This window comes from Vicugna pacos, chromosome 3 (assembly GCF_048564905.1).
Source record: "Vicugna pacos chromosome 3, VicPac4, whole genome shotgun sequence".
NCBI classification, from domain to species: Eukaryota; Metazoa; Chordata; class Mammalia; order Artiodactyla; family Camelidae; genus Vicugna; species Vicugna pacos.
The window spans coordinates 25,774,646-25,790,385 of record NC_132989.1 but is presented as its reverse complement, the minus strand read 5'-3'; the positions used below and the strand labels follow the sequence as shown (position 1 = coordinate 25,790,385).

The 15,740-nt window shown below is 42.9% G+C and overlaps 1 protein-coding gene and 1 long non-coding RNA gene across 2 annotated transcripts in view; one reads left to right on the top strand and one right to left on the bottom strand.

Annotated features, from left to right (window-relative positions):
• Positions 1–15,740, top strand: part of LOC116278148 (uncharacterized) — a 564,959-nt gene that overhangs the window by 39,492 nt on the left and 509,727 nt on the right. The window lies entirely within an intron of this gene.
• LOC102530391 (short transient receptor potential channel 7) overlaps positions 1–15,740 on the bottom strand; it is a 94,770-nt gene that overhangs the window by 40,704 nt on the left and 38,326 nt on the right. The window contains exons 5-6 of the mRNA XM_072957022.1: positions 10,643–10,807; positions 2,784–3,000 (exon numbers count right to left, since the gene is read on the bottom strand). Of these exons, the coding sequence (XP_072813123.1) occupies positions 2,784–3,000; positions 10,643–10,807 (382 nt within the window). The remainder of the gene's footprint in view (positions 1–2,783; positions 3,001–10,642; positions 10,808–15,740) is intronic.

Sequence of the window (15,740 nt, the reverse complement as noted above, 5' to 3'; positions counted from 1 at the left end):
TTCCATGACTACTCCTCCACACTACTCCTCGCCTGGTCTTTCCTGTCTTAGAGAGTGGCTGTCTACTGCACCGTTACTTGAGAAAACACTTGGGATTTTCCTTGACAGCTTCCTTTCTGTCATACCCCACTGACAATCCAATCGTAAATATTATTGATTTTTCCTTAAAAATATAATCACTATCTACTGTCTCTTCACAACCAACCATTTCCTGTCTGAATGACTGCAGTGGCCTCCTAACTGGTCTCCCTGCTTCTGCTCTTCTCTCAGAATCATCTGTTCTCTATACAGCAGCCAGCAATCCATTAGAAAATGAAGTCATGGGATGTCACGTTTGTGCTCAGCACTCTCCAGTGGTTTCCTGTCATACTCAGAATAAAATCGAGACTCATGCCATGGCCTCCAAGGCCTTGCGTGACTGACTCTGCCTATCCTTCTGACCTCATTTCAAGGCTCTCTTCTTCATTCACTCTGCTGCAACAACACAGTTTCTTTGCTGTTCCTTGAACTTATCCAGCTTGCTTCTGAGTGCAGGCCTGTAGCACATATTGACCCTTCTTTCTGGAATGTTTTTCACCCAGATATCTGCAGAGTTTGCTTTTTCTCTTCCTTCAGGTCTCTGTTAACATTTCACCTTATCAGAGGAGGACCTCTATAGCTAGGGATGCATCCATTACTGGGCTCATGCTCTAACACTGAGGAAGAGAAGTGTGAGGACTCCGGAGGAAGTCACGACTCAGTAGGAATACAGTGGTTGACATATGGACGCAATCCCACTTACAGGGATGTATGCTTGCACTCACCAAAGTCTTCTACCTGCTGTCCAGGTGGGGAAATGGGGTGGGTCAGTGATGTGTGCTCTAAATACTTTGTTTTATCCATAAACCCAACATGTGAGTTTTTTTTTAAACTATGTCTTATTTTGGGTTACTGTGACAAAGTACTACAGACTGAGCAGCTTATAAATGAGAGAAATTTATTTCTCACAATTTTGGAGGCTGAAAGTCCAAGATCAGGGTGCCAGCATGTTTGAGTTCTTGTGAGAGCCCTCTTTCAAGTTGTCGACTGCTTGTTGTATCCTCACATGGCAGAGAAAGGGTGAGAGCGCTTTCTGGGATATCTTTTATGAGGGCTCTAATCCCATTCGTGAGAGCTCCACCCTCAAGACCTAAGCATCTCTCAAAGGCCCCACCTCTCACACCATCAAATGGGGATTAGGATTTTAACATGTGAATTTTGGAGAACATAAACATTCAGTCCATTGCAAAGTGTTTAGGGTTAAAAGTGCTTAATTTAGTTAAATTGGAGAGATGAGTGATATACTAGGGAGAATTGGAATAGACTCAAACTGTGAAAGTGAGGCCACAGAACTTACTCTGCAACAGGCTTTAAACTCCCTTTGCAGCTTGGGTGCCACTGACTCCACTAAATGAGCCTTTGGTTAACAGACTTGCTGATTGGTTGATTAAAAGCTCCTGAGCAGCATAGTGTGCTTCTCTGCCTCTGCCCTTTGGGCCAAATCATTCTACTGCTCATCATGTTCTTCCTATTGAGGTCCAGCTTGGAGACCAGACTCCCAGCTGGTCTCAGTTGGGAGGTCTATAGGTTATTCCCCAGTGGTTCGGAGTGGTTCACGTCTGGCGGCCCTCCTAGGCAATGTCATTTAATTAGCACAGGGCATGTGTTGGGCTGTCCTTTCAAGTGTTTGTTCTTCTGTGAGTTTGTTGATTGATGGTACAGACACTTTGACCCTGAATGCATTTTGACTTAGTGTTTGTGAATGTTAACATGAAGAAAATTAAAACAATATTGAATTTTTGTTAAGAAAGGCAATTTGGGGTGAATACCATTAGGTCAATTTAATTAATTGATCAGATCTTGATACTGCAGAATTTAATTTTTTTGTCTTTTTAATTTTCAGTTTCATTTTATTCAAAACATTCTCATCAAATTCACATCTTTTTGATGTAAATTGTGTAATTTATTGGTCACACTTTGTTTATATACAGTACCACTGATTATAGCTTTTACAGTTTTTCATTTTTCCTACCAAGTCTGATTTTCCACCAATCAGTTTTGCAGTTTTCAGTGTTAGAAAAATCTGTAACACATTTGGCCATGTACAGTTTTAGCCATTGCCAGTTTTATTTTGTGTTGCTTATTTCTACTAGTAGTAGCTCTTGAGAGTTAGGCAGAAGAGAGGTAGCCTTTCTTGGCTAGTCAGTGAGGTAACTGGGAACAATCTCCTTGGCAGTTCCAGTGGGAGACAAAAATATCACAAACAGGAATTTCATGGCTTTGTTATGTTCATTAACACAAAATAATGAGAAGATGTTATCTTCCTAACTTTTTAGATTTATATTTTTTATCACTGTTCTACTATATAACAGTATTCAGTGATAATGAAAAATCTTTTAAGCTATACAGTTCTATACTTGTTTTTTAAGAAGCAGAACTTGATTTCCTAAGGCTTTTAGTAGACTATATTTAAATGAGCAAAATCATGTTTCCCCACACACAGACACTTCAATACATGTATAAGGAAGAATACATAATGAATTTCCCCTAGACATCTCCTTCAGAAGTGGGATTTATATTGCAGGTCTGTGCATCTTATACACCAGCACATACAGAAGTTGACTCTGACTTCCTTGCTGGTCATCCCCTCCCGATGTTGTCTGCCTAGAGTACATTCAAGAGGAGAGAAAGAGCTTCTGAAGTCAGAGTTTAATAATGCCTTATTAGAAGTAGAGGAGGAGGGAGTAAAAGAGCGACTTGCTTACCCAAGACCCACTTCATGATGAGCATTTCTGTCCAGGAGAACTGTGTCGTTTTCACTCTGAAGATCTGTTTCGGGTAGTCTGTGAAGGTTTCGTTGGGCAGGGTTTTAACGCCTTCAAAGCGGTCTGATGCGTTCACAACTAATAATCCCAAGAAGATTGTAAAAGAAACTGCATGGGCTACAAATTTCATGAAAGGGCTCCTCAGGGTTCGTCCTAGCTGGAAACAAAATACGTACAAGACATGTTAATCTGGCAGCTCCAAGTGGGTGCAGGGCTCTCTGTAAAATGGTTTTGCCAAAAGTTGAACGAGAGAATCCTTCATCTTGGACAGAAACTGCTAACTGAACCCAGACGTTTTCTCTGGTGCTTTTATGTGAGAGGCCACTTGACCTTTTCTACTGACTTTAATTTTTCCTGTTTAGAAGACTTAATGGGAGTCATAAGAGAAAAGTGTAAAACACACTGATAAAGCATCTGTGTTACAGTCTGACTGCACAGCTACCCCCAACCAAGTGGATATGAATTTTGTGCTCTGCCAATCTAGAAAACAAAATTAGTTTCAGTAGAGTTCAGAATTTTAAAAAAATGCATCTTGGATATGATCTGTTGCTCTTTTGTCTATTTTCTTGAATTTTGTGCTTAGATGATTTATTTTCAGCGTTTCTTATATCTTGGTAAATTTATTTAAAGCTATACATTTCCCACTAGATACTGCTTTAGCTGTGTTCCCATTTTGACATGTAGCATTTTCATTGATACTCAGTTATAAATATTTTATAATTTCCCTTTTGATTTCGTTTTTAACTCAGAGGTTATTTGGTTTTCAGACATACAGGAATTTTCTCCCTCTCCTTTTAAAAATCCTAATTTTTTTGTAGTGTGTGTTCTGATCATAGCCTCTATGATACTATTCTCAAACTTGTTGAGATTTTCATTGTGGCCTAGAACATGATCAACTTGCTCAGTTGTTCCACATGAGCCAGTGATCCAAAAGATGCCCTGATAGGCAGCATGTGTTGGTCACATCTTCTTTATCCCTGGCATGCCATCTAAAGGCCATTTAGATCTTTGAGAACTAAATTGTGGGCTGCACAGTGAGTCTTTGCTGACCCCTGTAAATGAATTCTCTTGGGTCTCTTAGGGTCTCTGCTGTCACTGTCACCTTAGCACCAGATCTTACCCCTCACTCAGGTATACTTATATGACAAGAGCAAAGAGGGAAACCTTTTCTGGAGCCTAGCACCTACTCTAGGGCTCGTGTTCAGTTATAGCCAGTGACTAGTTAATTGACGTCCATGTTCTGCTTCATTCAAGAGTCCTAGAGTGAAATGTTGCCCAGCATACAGAATATTGGTTCAGTAGAAGATCATTTATCGGGGTTTCTTCAGGTAAAATTTCCCTAATTATGACTGTGTTTAGCATAGCATTTATAAATCAGATGGCTTGATAATGTTCTTCTAATATGCTTAACTGGTATGGTAATCATCCACTTTAATTGTGCTAGTTATTATTATAACATTGTAATATTGTGGGGAAAGGGAAGGTTGAGGAGAGGGCAAAGGATACCAGATCTTGTGTGTCCCAGCAAGGTCCCAGAATGTCACAAAAAGATGGGGAACACAGAGGTAGACATAGCTCTCGAAGGATTGATGGCCATGTTTTCCCAATCCTTTATCAGTGGACTTTACATAGCATTCTTTGGTGACAGCCTGGAGAAGAATATGGGGACACCTCTCCACCTTCTCATCTAGGTGAGGCACCGGATTTCAGGAGTCTGTGTGCACACACACACATGCTGGCCCTGGGATTCCCCAGAAGACCTGCTTTGAGAAGTTGAATGTTGTTTGTTTCCTCCTTCGAGTTGTTATCTTCTGGAAGAAGATATGTCTGTAAAAATTACTGTATTTACACACTGTAAGAAAAAACCCTAACAAGGCCCCGTGGTGATTTGGAAGGTTGCCCTGGGCTCAGTCCCACTTGATCTAGGCCATAGGGAGTAAGAGCGAGGTTAGAAATTGATGCTCCTTTCCTGTTTTTTCTTTTTTCTTTTTTTCCTGGGCTTGAATGCATCTTTTAACTGGTAAAACTTTGATAAGGGTCAGATGAGATCAAATCATTTCAGTGATTTCCTTTTTCTTTTTTTTGGTGATACTCCCTATTTGTCTCAGTTTTTGAAGCAAACTATGCTTAGGGAAAACTTCCTCCTTTTGCAAGGCCACCAGGTGAGCTAAAAGAAAGGAGAAAAGTCAACCAGTGTATAGCAGCAGCGGGGGAATCATTAAAGCTGAATCAGGTAATTGCGTTAGGTATGAAAAGAGATGGTAGAACTTCGGGACACGTAGGCTTTGGCCTGTTCTGCCAGAAGAACAAAACTGGTAAGTCTGAAATGTGGGCTAAAGCAGCTCTGCATTACTTGACTCTTAGGAGCTGAAATCAGGCTTACGGCACTCTGTTTCTGGCTCACCCCAAACTTCCTGGCTACTAACTATTCTTTTACTCTGGGAATTATATGAACATGAGAATAACTGAGTAATGCTCCTGAATTAGCTCCAAGTGAACTGCATTCTCGAGCCGTCAGGGTGAGCACCTGCTTTTGCTTGTTGGCACGCCTGTGTTCCAGGCCACTGGGCTCTTAGCCCTCCCTAACCACAAGTGTCAGCACCTAACTGGGGCCTGGTGGCCACATGCCCGCAAGGTAGGCCGTGACTGCAGTAGAGCACACAGAGAGTGTTTCCAGCGTCTCTCTCCAGTCTGAAACACCAGAGTCTTCCTCATCAAGTGGCACCCTCACTTGCCGCCAGCTTCCAGTGGCCGCAGCAGGGGCTCAGTACAAGCTGTATGAAGCTGAATGGAGGCAAACTTTGGATCAAGAATTTCAGAAAGAAACGTGTTATCTTCAAGGCTGTAGTGGTTCTCAAATTTTTGACAGATCCTGGTTTAATTAATGGCAGATTCCTCAATGCTCCCTCCAAAATTCTTTTTCAAACTGTTTAACCAAGGACTCCGGAATCTTCTTTCTTTAGTGTGGAGGGAGTGTTCACTAGGTGTCTCTGGTCAGGGTGTTCTCACGTTACAGTATGATTCCACCCTTTGTGCTGAGGGCTGAGGAGGGGCTGAGTAATGGGATTTTAAAGGTAGGGCTTCCAAGGAAAGAAAAGGAAGGAGTAGAGTTAATCATATGGTGATTTTTGACTCTTCCCTTCTAGAGAAGCTCTGCTAACGCTAAAGATGTGAATCAAATTCATTTCAAGGTCAAGTAGTCAGCAGCTAAGAGGTTTCCATTCAGCACTGAAGGTTGTAATGCTGCTGCTGTAACGGAGGATGGCTGGTGTGTGCATGTGCACGTGTGCAGTGGCTAAGGCTAGGTCTCTGGAGTCAGAGACCCTAGGTTTAAATCACAGCTTTGTAGTTTTTGGCAGTTTACTTAATCCCTTTGTGTCTCAATTTCTTCATCTGTAAAATGGGGATAATAGTTCTTATTGCATAGGGTTGACATAAAGAATGAATTATTTAATATGTGCAAAACAATAGCACCTCACACACAGGAAGCAGTCAGTTTGTGGCACTGGAGAGCCTCAGGCAATTGTCCTAAGGGTTAACTTAAAATAAGTCAACTGTAAATCAGTTATATTTCAATTAAAAAAATGAACTGACTCTTGAAAAGCTTACATGCAAGAGTTCACAAAAGGAGATCTATACAAAGTTCTTATGTATTTATGTTATGAGCCCTTTTGGGGTGCTATCTATGTACAAATGGATCCTGGGCACTGGAGATGATGGAGACAGAATAAGCTATAAGAGTTGGTTCTTTCAAAGTTGTTGATTTCCTAGGGGGAATAGAAATAGGCAAAGCACTATGGTAGGAAGTGGAGATATGGGGAGAGAATTTTGCAGGGTTCAGACTCGCCTAAGTATGAAAGTGATCAGCCTTCTGATCTTAAGTTCTATCCCAGCAGGCTGACAGGTGATGGACTCTCCTTTTGGTTTTGAGGGCAGAAGCTTTGTAACAAAAGAGCAAAGAATGCTCTATTTGCTGGTGCAGATTTCCCCTCCATCGCAATGCTTTAAAAATTGTATCATGGTTTTCTTTAATTTAGTGTAGCTCTCTGGCAGAGACAAATGAGGAGGACACAGAGGCCTTTGGAGGCACCATTCTTACTCTATTGGCCCTGGACCTCATGGTTTGAAAACCTTTGTTTCAAAGTGTTTCAGCTTTGACAAGGCAAAGCAGGGACCTCCAAAAGCTGCAGTCACTCATGCCACCCTCACTTGGGATGAGGCTGAGGGGGTTGGGGGCAAGAACTAACACTTCCTGGTATTTTTTGCAAGCAAGAGTTATGTGGCAGTAAGGACTGATAAATTGCACACTACAGAGACATCAGGTGGGAGTCTAAAGTTGTTTACAGCTCTCCCAGCCTGAGTCCTGGGACTAATTTATAAGGGCAGTTGAACAGCAAAGGTTAACAGATAATGGGGGTAGTCAGCTTCCTCTCTTGCACCTTTATAATTAGAACTTGCTCGGTTCCTCAACACTTTCATGATGCCAACTTCTGCTCCATTCTACCTGCTGTAGCGATACCGTTTCAGCCCTTGAGGATGACTTGTTTTTTCAGCTCTTGGGTTTTAACAAACAACTTAAATTATGAATCAGAATGGATTAGCAAAGGATGGAAAACAGCCTAATTAGTCATAAAAGCCCTTTGGCATTGGAGCCCTTGTTTAGAGGGGAAAGAGCTCTGTAGGAAACGATTTAACCTGACAACATCCATGTGGATAAGAACTCACTGGCCTCTCAGTGAGCTGCCTGACCTCACCCACGTTGGGGGTTACAATGAGAAGTGATTAAAACAACAACAACAAAAGCACTGTTCTCTTTATTGGCCCTGGAAAACCTGTCCTATGCTCCAGACCTTCAGTTATCACCGTATGTACACATCTGTGACTTGGTTACCCTCTTCAGCCACCATATTAGTAAGCTGAATTTCTGTTGACACTCTTCACGTATAATCTCCTTATTTAACTGTCTTTTTAGGGGTCATCAGAAACATGTAAAAGTAGAACTGACATCCTTGGGAATTCAATAGGAAAGAAGAGATGAGGTCATTCTGGCAGACTAATCAAGTACTTTTGGTGTCCCTAATAGCCCCTAAATTAGGACAGCAACTATTAGGAAGTAAATGCACCACTAAGTTGGAAACAGAAATTTCAACATTTGCTAGACATTCATGGACATTAGCTGGTTGATGAAGTTTAGCAGTGACATTTTATGAATACATTTATGAAAGGATATCAAGGTCTGATTTCTTTAAGGGAGGAGTGATAAGGCTATTAGAACATGAAATTGCTGGAATGACACTGGCTTTTTCATAGAATTACTGGACAGATACAAAGGCAGGGACCCCTTGGGTGGAGGGATACTAGCACATTAACAGAGTTCCCCACTATGCCACTCCTCTTGGGAGGACGTTGTATTCCAGGGATCGGGAGCCTTTAGAGAGGGCCAGTTCTTCACGTGGAAGATGTAACTTCTCTATGATCCCTAGTAATGTGATATCTCTGCCAAACTTGAAAAGATTTCTTTCTAAGTGGTGAAAGAAAAGACTAAAAATATCGTGACTGTTTTATCTGTCCTTTGGCTGCCTCAGAGCAAGTTTGACAAGCTCTTTAATGAGGGAATCTTTCCTCAGAATGAGGGTTGCTACCAAAAATTACCTCATGCCATAGAATAATACTTGTCACTCAGCTGTGGACACAGCCTCCACTGCATTGAGCTCAGACTTGGAGCCCAGAAAGTGCAAAGAAACCACAAGTGGCCTAATGACAAGCTCATGTTTATCTTGAGTGCTCTGCTTTTTTGTCTTTCTGAAAGTTCCAGGAACATAAAGTGTCAGTCAGACGAGTATTTGAACAGAGGAGAGGAAGCCACAGCCAAACTTTTCTGCAGTCATTTCTTCTAGAATATTCCAAAAGACTACAGTAAGTCTGACTCCTATCTCCCATGGTGGCATCATTCTCCTGAGCTGTGGACTTCTGCCCTCCCCTACACACATACTTTTTTTTTTTTTTGCATCACATCTGCATGATACTGGCCAAGATTCTTCTCAGAGCTACTGAAAATCTAAAAAATCAGTCAGCAGCTGGCATATCCTCTCTTTCTGAACACTTCTCCATGCAGGCAGAGGCAAACCAATTTGCTGGTATTGGCTAGTCTGAGTTCCCTGAGAGCTGTCACATTTAGTTTTATAACAAAAGTGAGGGTTGGCAGTGTTTGGCTGTTACTTGAATGACTGATGTGCTAGAGTTAGTCAGGGGCTCAGAGGGTGTGGATGGCAAGCCTCGTTATCCATCTGGGCTCCGGGTAAAGGCAGTGATCTAACTTGCAGTACAGACTAGATAATTCTAGTATGAAAACGTGTGCCTAAAACCAATCACCTGCTTTACTCCAGCTTTACGTTTGGTTAGACTTTTTTCATTCACTGTGCCTTTTTCAGCTCATGATACTATGGAGAGAAAAAATTGCCTTCACCTACATGTGTGCCATTTGGGGAATGGTGATTTAGAAATCCATGTTGTGGTAGACTGCCATCGAAATAAAATACTTAGTAGATAGAAAGTTGAACACCACAAATATTCAGTGTGAGGACTTTTATTTTTAATGCTATTCTACAGAAGAAGGAGTGTGAGTCCTAGTCTCTCTCTGACACCCCTTCTACTCTAAGGCAGTCAGTTCAGTGCCTGCCTGGCTAGATGGCCTCATCAGCCCTGGAGTCTTGGGCCCATCGTCCAGGCATGAGTTTTCTCTTGGTGGAGTTGACAAGAGGATCCACTCACTGATGACACTTCTATTAACTGCATTAGCTGATCACATTCCCTGTGGAACCAATCTCCCTGTAGTAGTATCTCTTCTACTGAATGTTCATTACCTAAGCTTAGTTCCCTTTTTAATATATCACAAAGTAAATGCAGCTTTGGAACCTTTGATTACCACTTAACCCATGAAATATGTTTCAGAATTTCTGCATGGTTGGTTTTATAGGTGCTAACTTTTGCCTGAAGCTGGAGGGACTGTTTGTGCTTTCTGTGGCTTTGGATGAGATGGCTGAGCTATGGGGATGGTGGGACAGCTTGGCACCTGCAAGTTCCACTCCTTCCGTTATGTACGTGCACCAGACACTCCCCCTTCCTCGGGGGAAAGGAACCCAGCTTTGCGCCTTTCACGCTCTCCTTCTCTTTCCTTTCTCATTTTTCCTTCTAGTGACCTCATTAGCTGCCCATGTGGGCCAGAAGCCAGACAAGGAAGCCAGGAAACCAGAGGATGCTGAGAGGGGTCTGCAGTGCCTCAGTATGAGAAGCCTTTGACTCTCAGCTACTAGCTATTTTTCTTTGCTGAACCTGCTTCATAAATAATTGCCTTCATAGTGTAACTGAAAAGTGAAGTGAGATACTCCATGACAAGGGCTTAGTGAAAAGAAAGTTCGCAGTAAATGCTGGCTTTTCATACTGTCGTTATCATGATTATTATTGCCAGGAGTTTGGAGGACGTGTTTAGGGCGTTGCATAATTGGATAAGGAGAAGTGCTTTTATTTCCCCTCTGTTCTGTTATTGCTCAGATTATGCCTCGTGTGTATAAAATTTCCCATTTTATCTCTCATTGTCTTGAAAAAAAGAAAAGATGATTTAAAAAAAGCACATCTTAGCATTTTCCCTCTTATGTGGTTTTCTAGTTTTGCTGGGTATTTCAGGGCTGTTTTCTTTAAATGTGAGAAATGATCAGCTGCTTATTTGGACAAAGTGGACTTTAGGTCATGCTAAGTAGAAAGAAAGAACCGCAAAGACATGCACCTTAAGCAGTCTGTACCTTGCTGCACGGAGCAATCCAATAGGCTATGGCGAGAAAAGGGAGGCCTAGGGAGACTCCAAAGACAGCCAGGAATTTCACAGCGATAGACTGTTGACGTAAGCCTGAGAGATTTTCATACCACATGGTAAGCAATTGCTGTTGACAGTTAGGATGAGCAACGAACTGTAAAAACAAAACAAAAACAAAAACGAAACGCAAACAGGAAAATGGCATTGGTAGCACTTGAACAGTATATGACCTATGAGTAGCTTGGGGCGGATATGTTCCCCCCCAGGGGTGGCCTGGGTGTTCAAGCGGGAGCAGCTAAGTCACGTACCTGCTGGGCCCTTCTGACTTGGAGGTGCTAGGGGTCTTTGTGCTGTGGCCAGAGTCCTTACAGGACTGGCTGAGTTAGGGCTTGGCAAACTGAGGGCCTGGAGAAGTCTTGGGCACGGAAAAGGACAGCCAGCTTCTGAGTAAATGCTTGTCTCCAAGCCAAGGAGACTCATCTCTGGGCAGAGTTAATATGGGAGTCAACGTATAGGAATGGATGGAGCATGAATGGGGTTTTGGAGTCTGACATGGGTTTGAATTTTGCTCTGTTTACTAGCCAGGTAGCCTTGGGCCAGCTACTTAACCTCTGATCCTCAGTATTGTATCTGCAAAACAGCCTGTCACATTGTCCTGTAGGATTAAATGAGATGTTGTAGAGAGGTTCCTCTCTCTTTTCGTGTGTTGTCTAAGAGAAAGTGCTTGCAGTGTCTCCAGAGCACATATTAACATTCCTTAGTATTTCCCCACTGGATTTCTGTAGTATTTGGCTTGGGCCCATGTTTTTGGCGTGCTGAAGCACTGAGACATTGCATCCCCCATGTAGTGGCTCCTTGCTCTACCACCTCCCTCTCTTGGAATTGCCTTGCCCTAATGCCCAGTTACAAGATGGGCCTTTTGTGGACATTTTGTATTGTTGACCTCACCCCTCTTGGTATATGTTGGAGTAGGGGTGGAATCCAAATTTAAATCCAGGTTTTCTCAGCTGACTGAGACTGTGATGGAGAGAGGCAGTCTCTTTATTTACTGAGGAGTTAACATGTACCTTGAGATACCTGGGTAGCTATCTTCCATTCTGTGGAATAAGTAGCAAAGCATGCCAGTTAAGAAGAGAGAAAGAAGGAAGTTTGTATAGAAAGAGGCTCAAATAGTGTCTGACCCTCTCTAAGGCCCAGTTCCACTCTGCCCATGTGATCCATAGATTCATACACAGCATCTTCCTTTTTCTGCTTGATCCAGCAAGTTGACTTGAGTTGCTGCAACCAAACATCCTTTTCTGCATTTAATAGGTGCTGCTTGTTTAGTTGATTCTGAGTCCTGGCCAGTGGAAACTGGTAATAGGCAATATTTAAGTAAAATTTATGGGAATAAAATGTACACTTGAGAAAATTATACTTATTAGCTTATTTCCTCCCTTGAGGGAAGGAAGCCACTATCTGCTTTTGGCAACCCTGTTCTTTGGCCCTACTCAGGGTAGCCATGTGCCATAGGAGCTGGGACCCATGGATTAGAGCAGCTAGACTGGCATTCTTCAGAGGGACTGACTTTTCAGCTGATTACCCTGGAGCATAATGTCCCAGTTTTCATCACATTTGCCTCATTGGGTCTTAAGAGGACATATACAACAATTTCTGGGAAATGCAAAACATTCCCTTTTCATTATATGAACAATATAAATAGAGCTATTAAAAAAAATTCCCAACACAGATGGCAACATTGTCTTGTTTCCAATTTCTGAGAACTCACAGTAGCAGCCAAGTGATTTTCAAGGATGCTGTCAAAGCTTTTTTGGCCCTGCAGTGGCCCATGGTGATGCTATTACTCAAACATCAGCTGCAAATGAGGCTTTTTGGGGAGTAGCGTTATTGGATTCATGGCAACAATTGTGGTTTTTTCCTTCAAGAACAAGAGCAACAGATTCTCCTCAACCCAGGTAGGAACCTCCAGGCCATTAGGTGATACGCTTTCCTGTACCCTTTCTGGCTCACAACAAAGTAGAGCAAACAGCAGTGTCATGTAGGTGTTTTACTAATTCTCAGTGCCTCGTCACAACAAGGTCCTATAGTGAGTGGACCTGCAGGCATGGAGGGCAGTCAGTTTTGTTTTTCAATGATTAGCCTTCTCTGGGTGCTGAAATGGCCCTGCTCTGGAGAAATTCAGTCTGATTAGAAGGTGAAATGTAGGCCCGTAAAGTAGCCGAAGACCACTTGGCACACCCTGCTCTGGAAGGACTCCCATCCTGCCCCATCATTGGCCTCTTTGTCTTTGGGGGAAAGCCCATCCATGCTGCTTCTGCTGCCTCCTGCTGGCAAATCAGCACAACACACTGGGCAGCAGAGCAGGTAAGAAATTCTGAGAGAGAACACAGTGGGAACCATTCCTGCTTGCCCTTATGTGCCTCAGAGGAGGGCAGTGGCCCAGCTAAAACAAGGGCGTCTCTCTTGAGACTGTGTTCTCTCATTAGACCTTTATTAATTTCCACAGTGGCATTTCTTCCTCTGTAATAAAGTCACCTAGCTCCAAATATGCTATTTATTTGTAGACAGACTTTAGAATATAATGCTTCCAGAAAGCTGACAGCAGCTGATAGCTGAAGCCCAAATTTTTATTTATCTTTATGTGGGCACTTTTTTGTATTTGTAGCAGGACTTCGAAGACAACATCATGACACACAGTTCAATGTGTATCAAAGATTTTTTTCCCACTGTGCTTTTGAAGCACAGAGAAACATCATTCCTGACCCTAGGAAGAGGAGAGTAACGTGAGGCACGCCATCAAGACACAAAGAATACCCTAACCAGAAGGACGCTCAGTCAGGGAACAGAGGCAGCAATAACTCCTGGGGGACAGGTGCAGGGGAGATTTTCAAGAGCAGGGTCAGAGAGGAACAGAGGAAGAAAAGCCCACAGCTAGACAGAATAGAGTGGGAACTCAGAAAACCGACATGGTTGTGGGCCTGCTTTCTTTGGCATCTAGCTTACAAAAGGATGGAACGATCAAAAGATGGATCACACCAGGAGGTTTTCCCAGGCCATTCCTGCCCCTAAACCATTCCTGTCACAGAGCATGGAAGAACTTTTATGAAAGCTCTTCAAGGGAAGACCTGGTCTGACATGCCAGTTATACTGGTGGCATGTTGAGCAGCCTTCATGTTCAGTATAACAGCATTTGTACCCAAAGCTAGCTTTCTGTTAATATCTCACCTAAACTTCCTTGTCCTCCCAGTGCCCGGTGACTTAGTGAGACTGTAATATTGGCATATGGAAACTCTTGGGCATGTTGGCCAAATCTTGGCTCTTACTTTGCTTTTAACTGATCCATGGGCTACTAATTTTCTTTTATAGCCTGAAGGAAAATTATTCCCTTCACTCTTTTCCCTGCTTAATATTCATTCACATGGAAATATCTAATATTTTAAGAATAGATAGAAGAGCTGTCAACATTCCTTAACTGTTTTATGGGATGTTAACACCTTTGGGCCATATATTCACATTATAACAGGGCTAAGACTTTCCTGATGGAGGGTGTTTAGGTGTGTGGACTGGTACAAGGCTGTTTGGGTTCAAGTCGTGGCCCTGCCACACGCTGGCCGTGTGCTCTTGGATCATTGACTCTTTCCATGCTTAGCTTCCTTTTCCTGTAATATGTGCCTCATAATGAGAATTAAGTGAGTTAGTATTTATAAAGTGCTCAGGACAGTACCTGGTGAATAATAAGCACTGTATTAGTATTTGATAAATAAAAATAAGGCCATGATTCTCCTTTCCTTTCCCTTTTTTTCCTCTCCCTTTGCCTTTTATTTCTCTGCCCTCCATCCCACCCCCTGCAGTTGTGCTCTACACTCTTATCTTTATTCTGACCTCCACGTTGCTTCAGCGGAGTTTCTTGAAGTGTTGGTGCCTTTGGAAAGGTTCATGTAGCCTGACAGGTTGGTGAGGCCATTCCCTCTCTATCCAGCTCCTCCCTCCTCATCCTCCAATGAAAATGCCACTTGGTTTATCCAGACAGTTAGCTGAAAGTGAGCTGGCCTGTGCAAGGGCAATCAGGGTCCCCATCACATCTGTTCATCCATTGCTGATGCTCCCCTCCACTCTGGAGCCCTTCTTCAAGGAGGCGCCATGCAGCTCACTGAACCTGCACAAATACTCCTCCTCCCTCCTAATGCCCTTCCCCTCCTCCACCTTAAAAGCGGTTAAATCCTGGATTTAGCCCTCTTTTGAGGGAGGGGAAGAGGGCTACATCTGATCTCAGGCTTTGAGGCTATGTGATTTCCATATCCTATAGGCACAGATTTTTCTGACACTAGGCCTCATTTACAGAATAAAGAGATGTGGCAGTGCATGATTTGATAAGCTGAAGACTAATGTAGCTGGAAAAAAATTTATGAAATCCAATGCTTATAGAGAAAGTGACTTTATTTTATACAGATAAACTACCAAAGGCTGATGTCTAATGTGACTGTGGTCAAGATTTCCCGCTTAGCTCATCACTGGCCTTTCCTTATTGGATTTCTTTTTTTCCCTGCCCTGGAAACTGTCTACGTAGACCAAGAGAGCCAGCTGCTGTACCAGTTATCAAGTGGGTTTTCTTAATATGGGCAGTCAATCTGAACTAGAATAATTCTGTGGTGCCATTTCCTATTTGGAGCATCTTGTAGAATTGGGTTTGGTGGTGCTAATGTTCTTCCCTCCCATTTTGTCTTGGCAAAGCTCTCAAGCCATGGAGGTTGAGGAGGAAAGAAGAGAAATGGAAATGTCAGTCAGTGACTAGTTTAGTCTGTTGGTCTGTTCATTCATCCATTCATTCATTCAACAAACTTCTCCTCAGTGCCGCCTCTCACCAGACACTGTGCCCAGCACTGGAAATACAGAGAAGTTGCTGTCCTTATCCACACAGAGCACTCAGCTCTGTTGGCCCTCCTGGAGGAGAATGCTGACTGTGTGATTGCCCAGTGCTCATCAGGAGTCCTCCCACAGCACTGAGCCGAGAGGGTGCTGTTGAGGCCACCTGCTTTCCAGTCTGGCAGTGGTGTGTGGTGCCAGAGTCCCACCATGGGCTTAGAGTG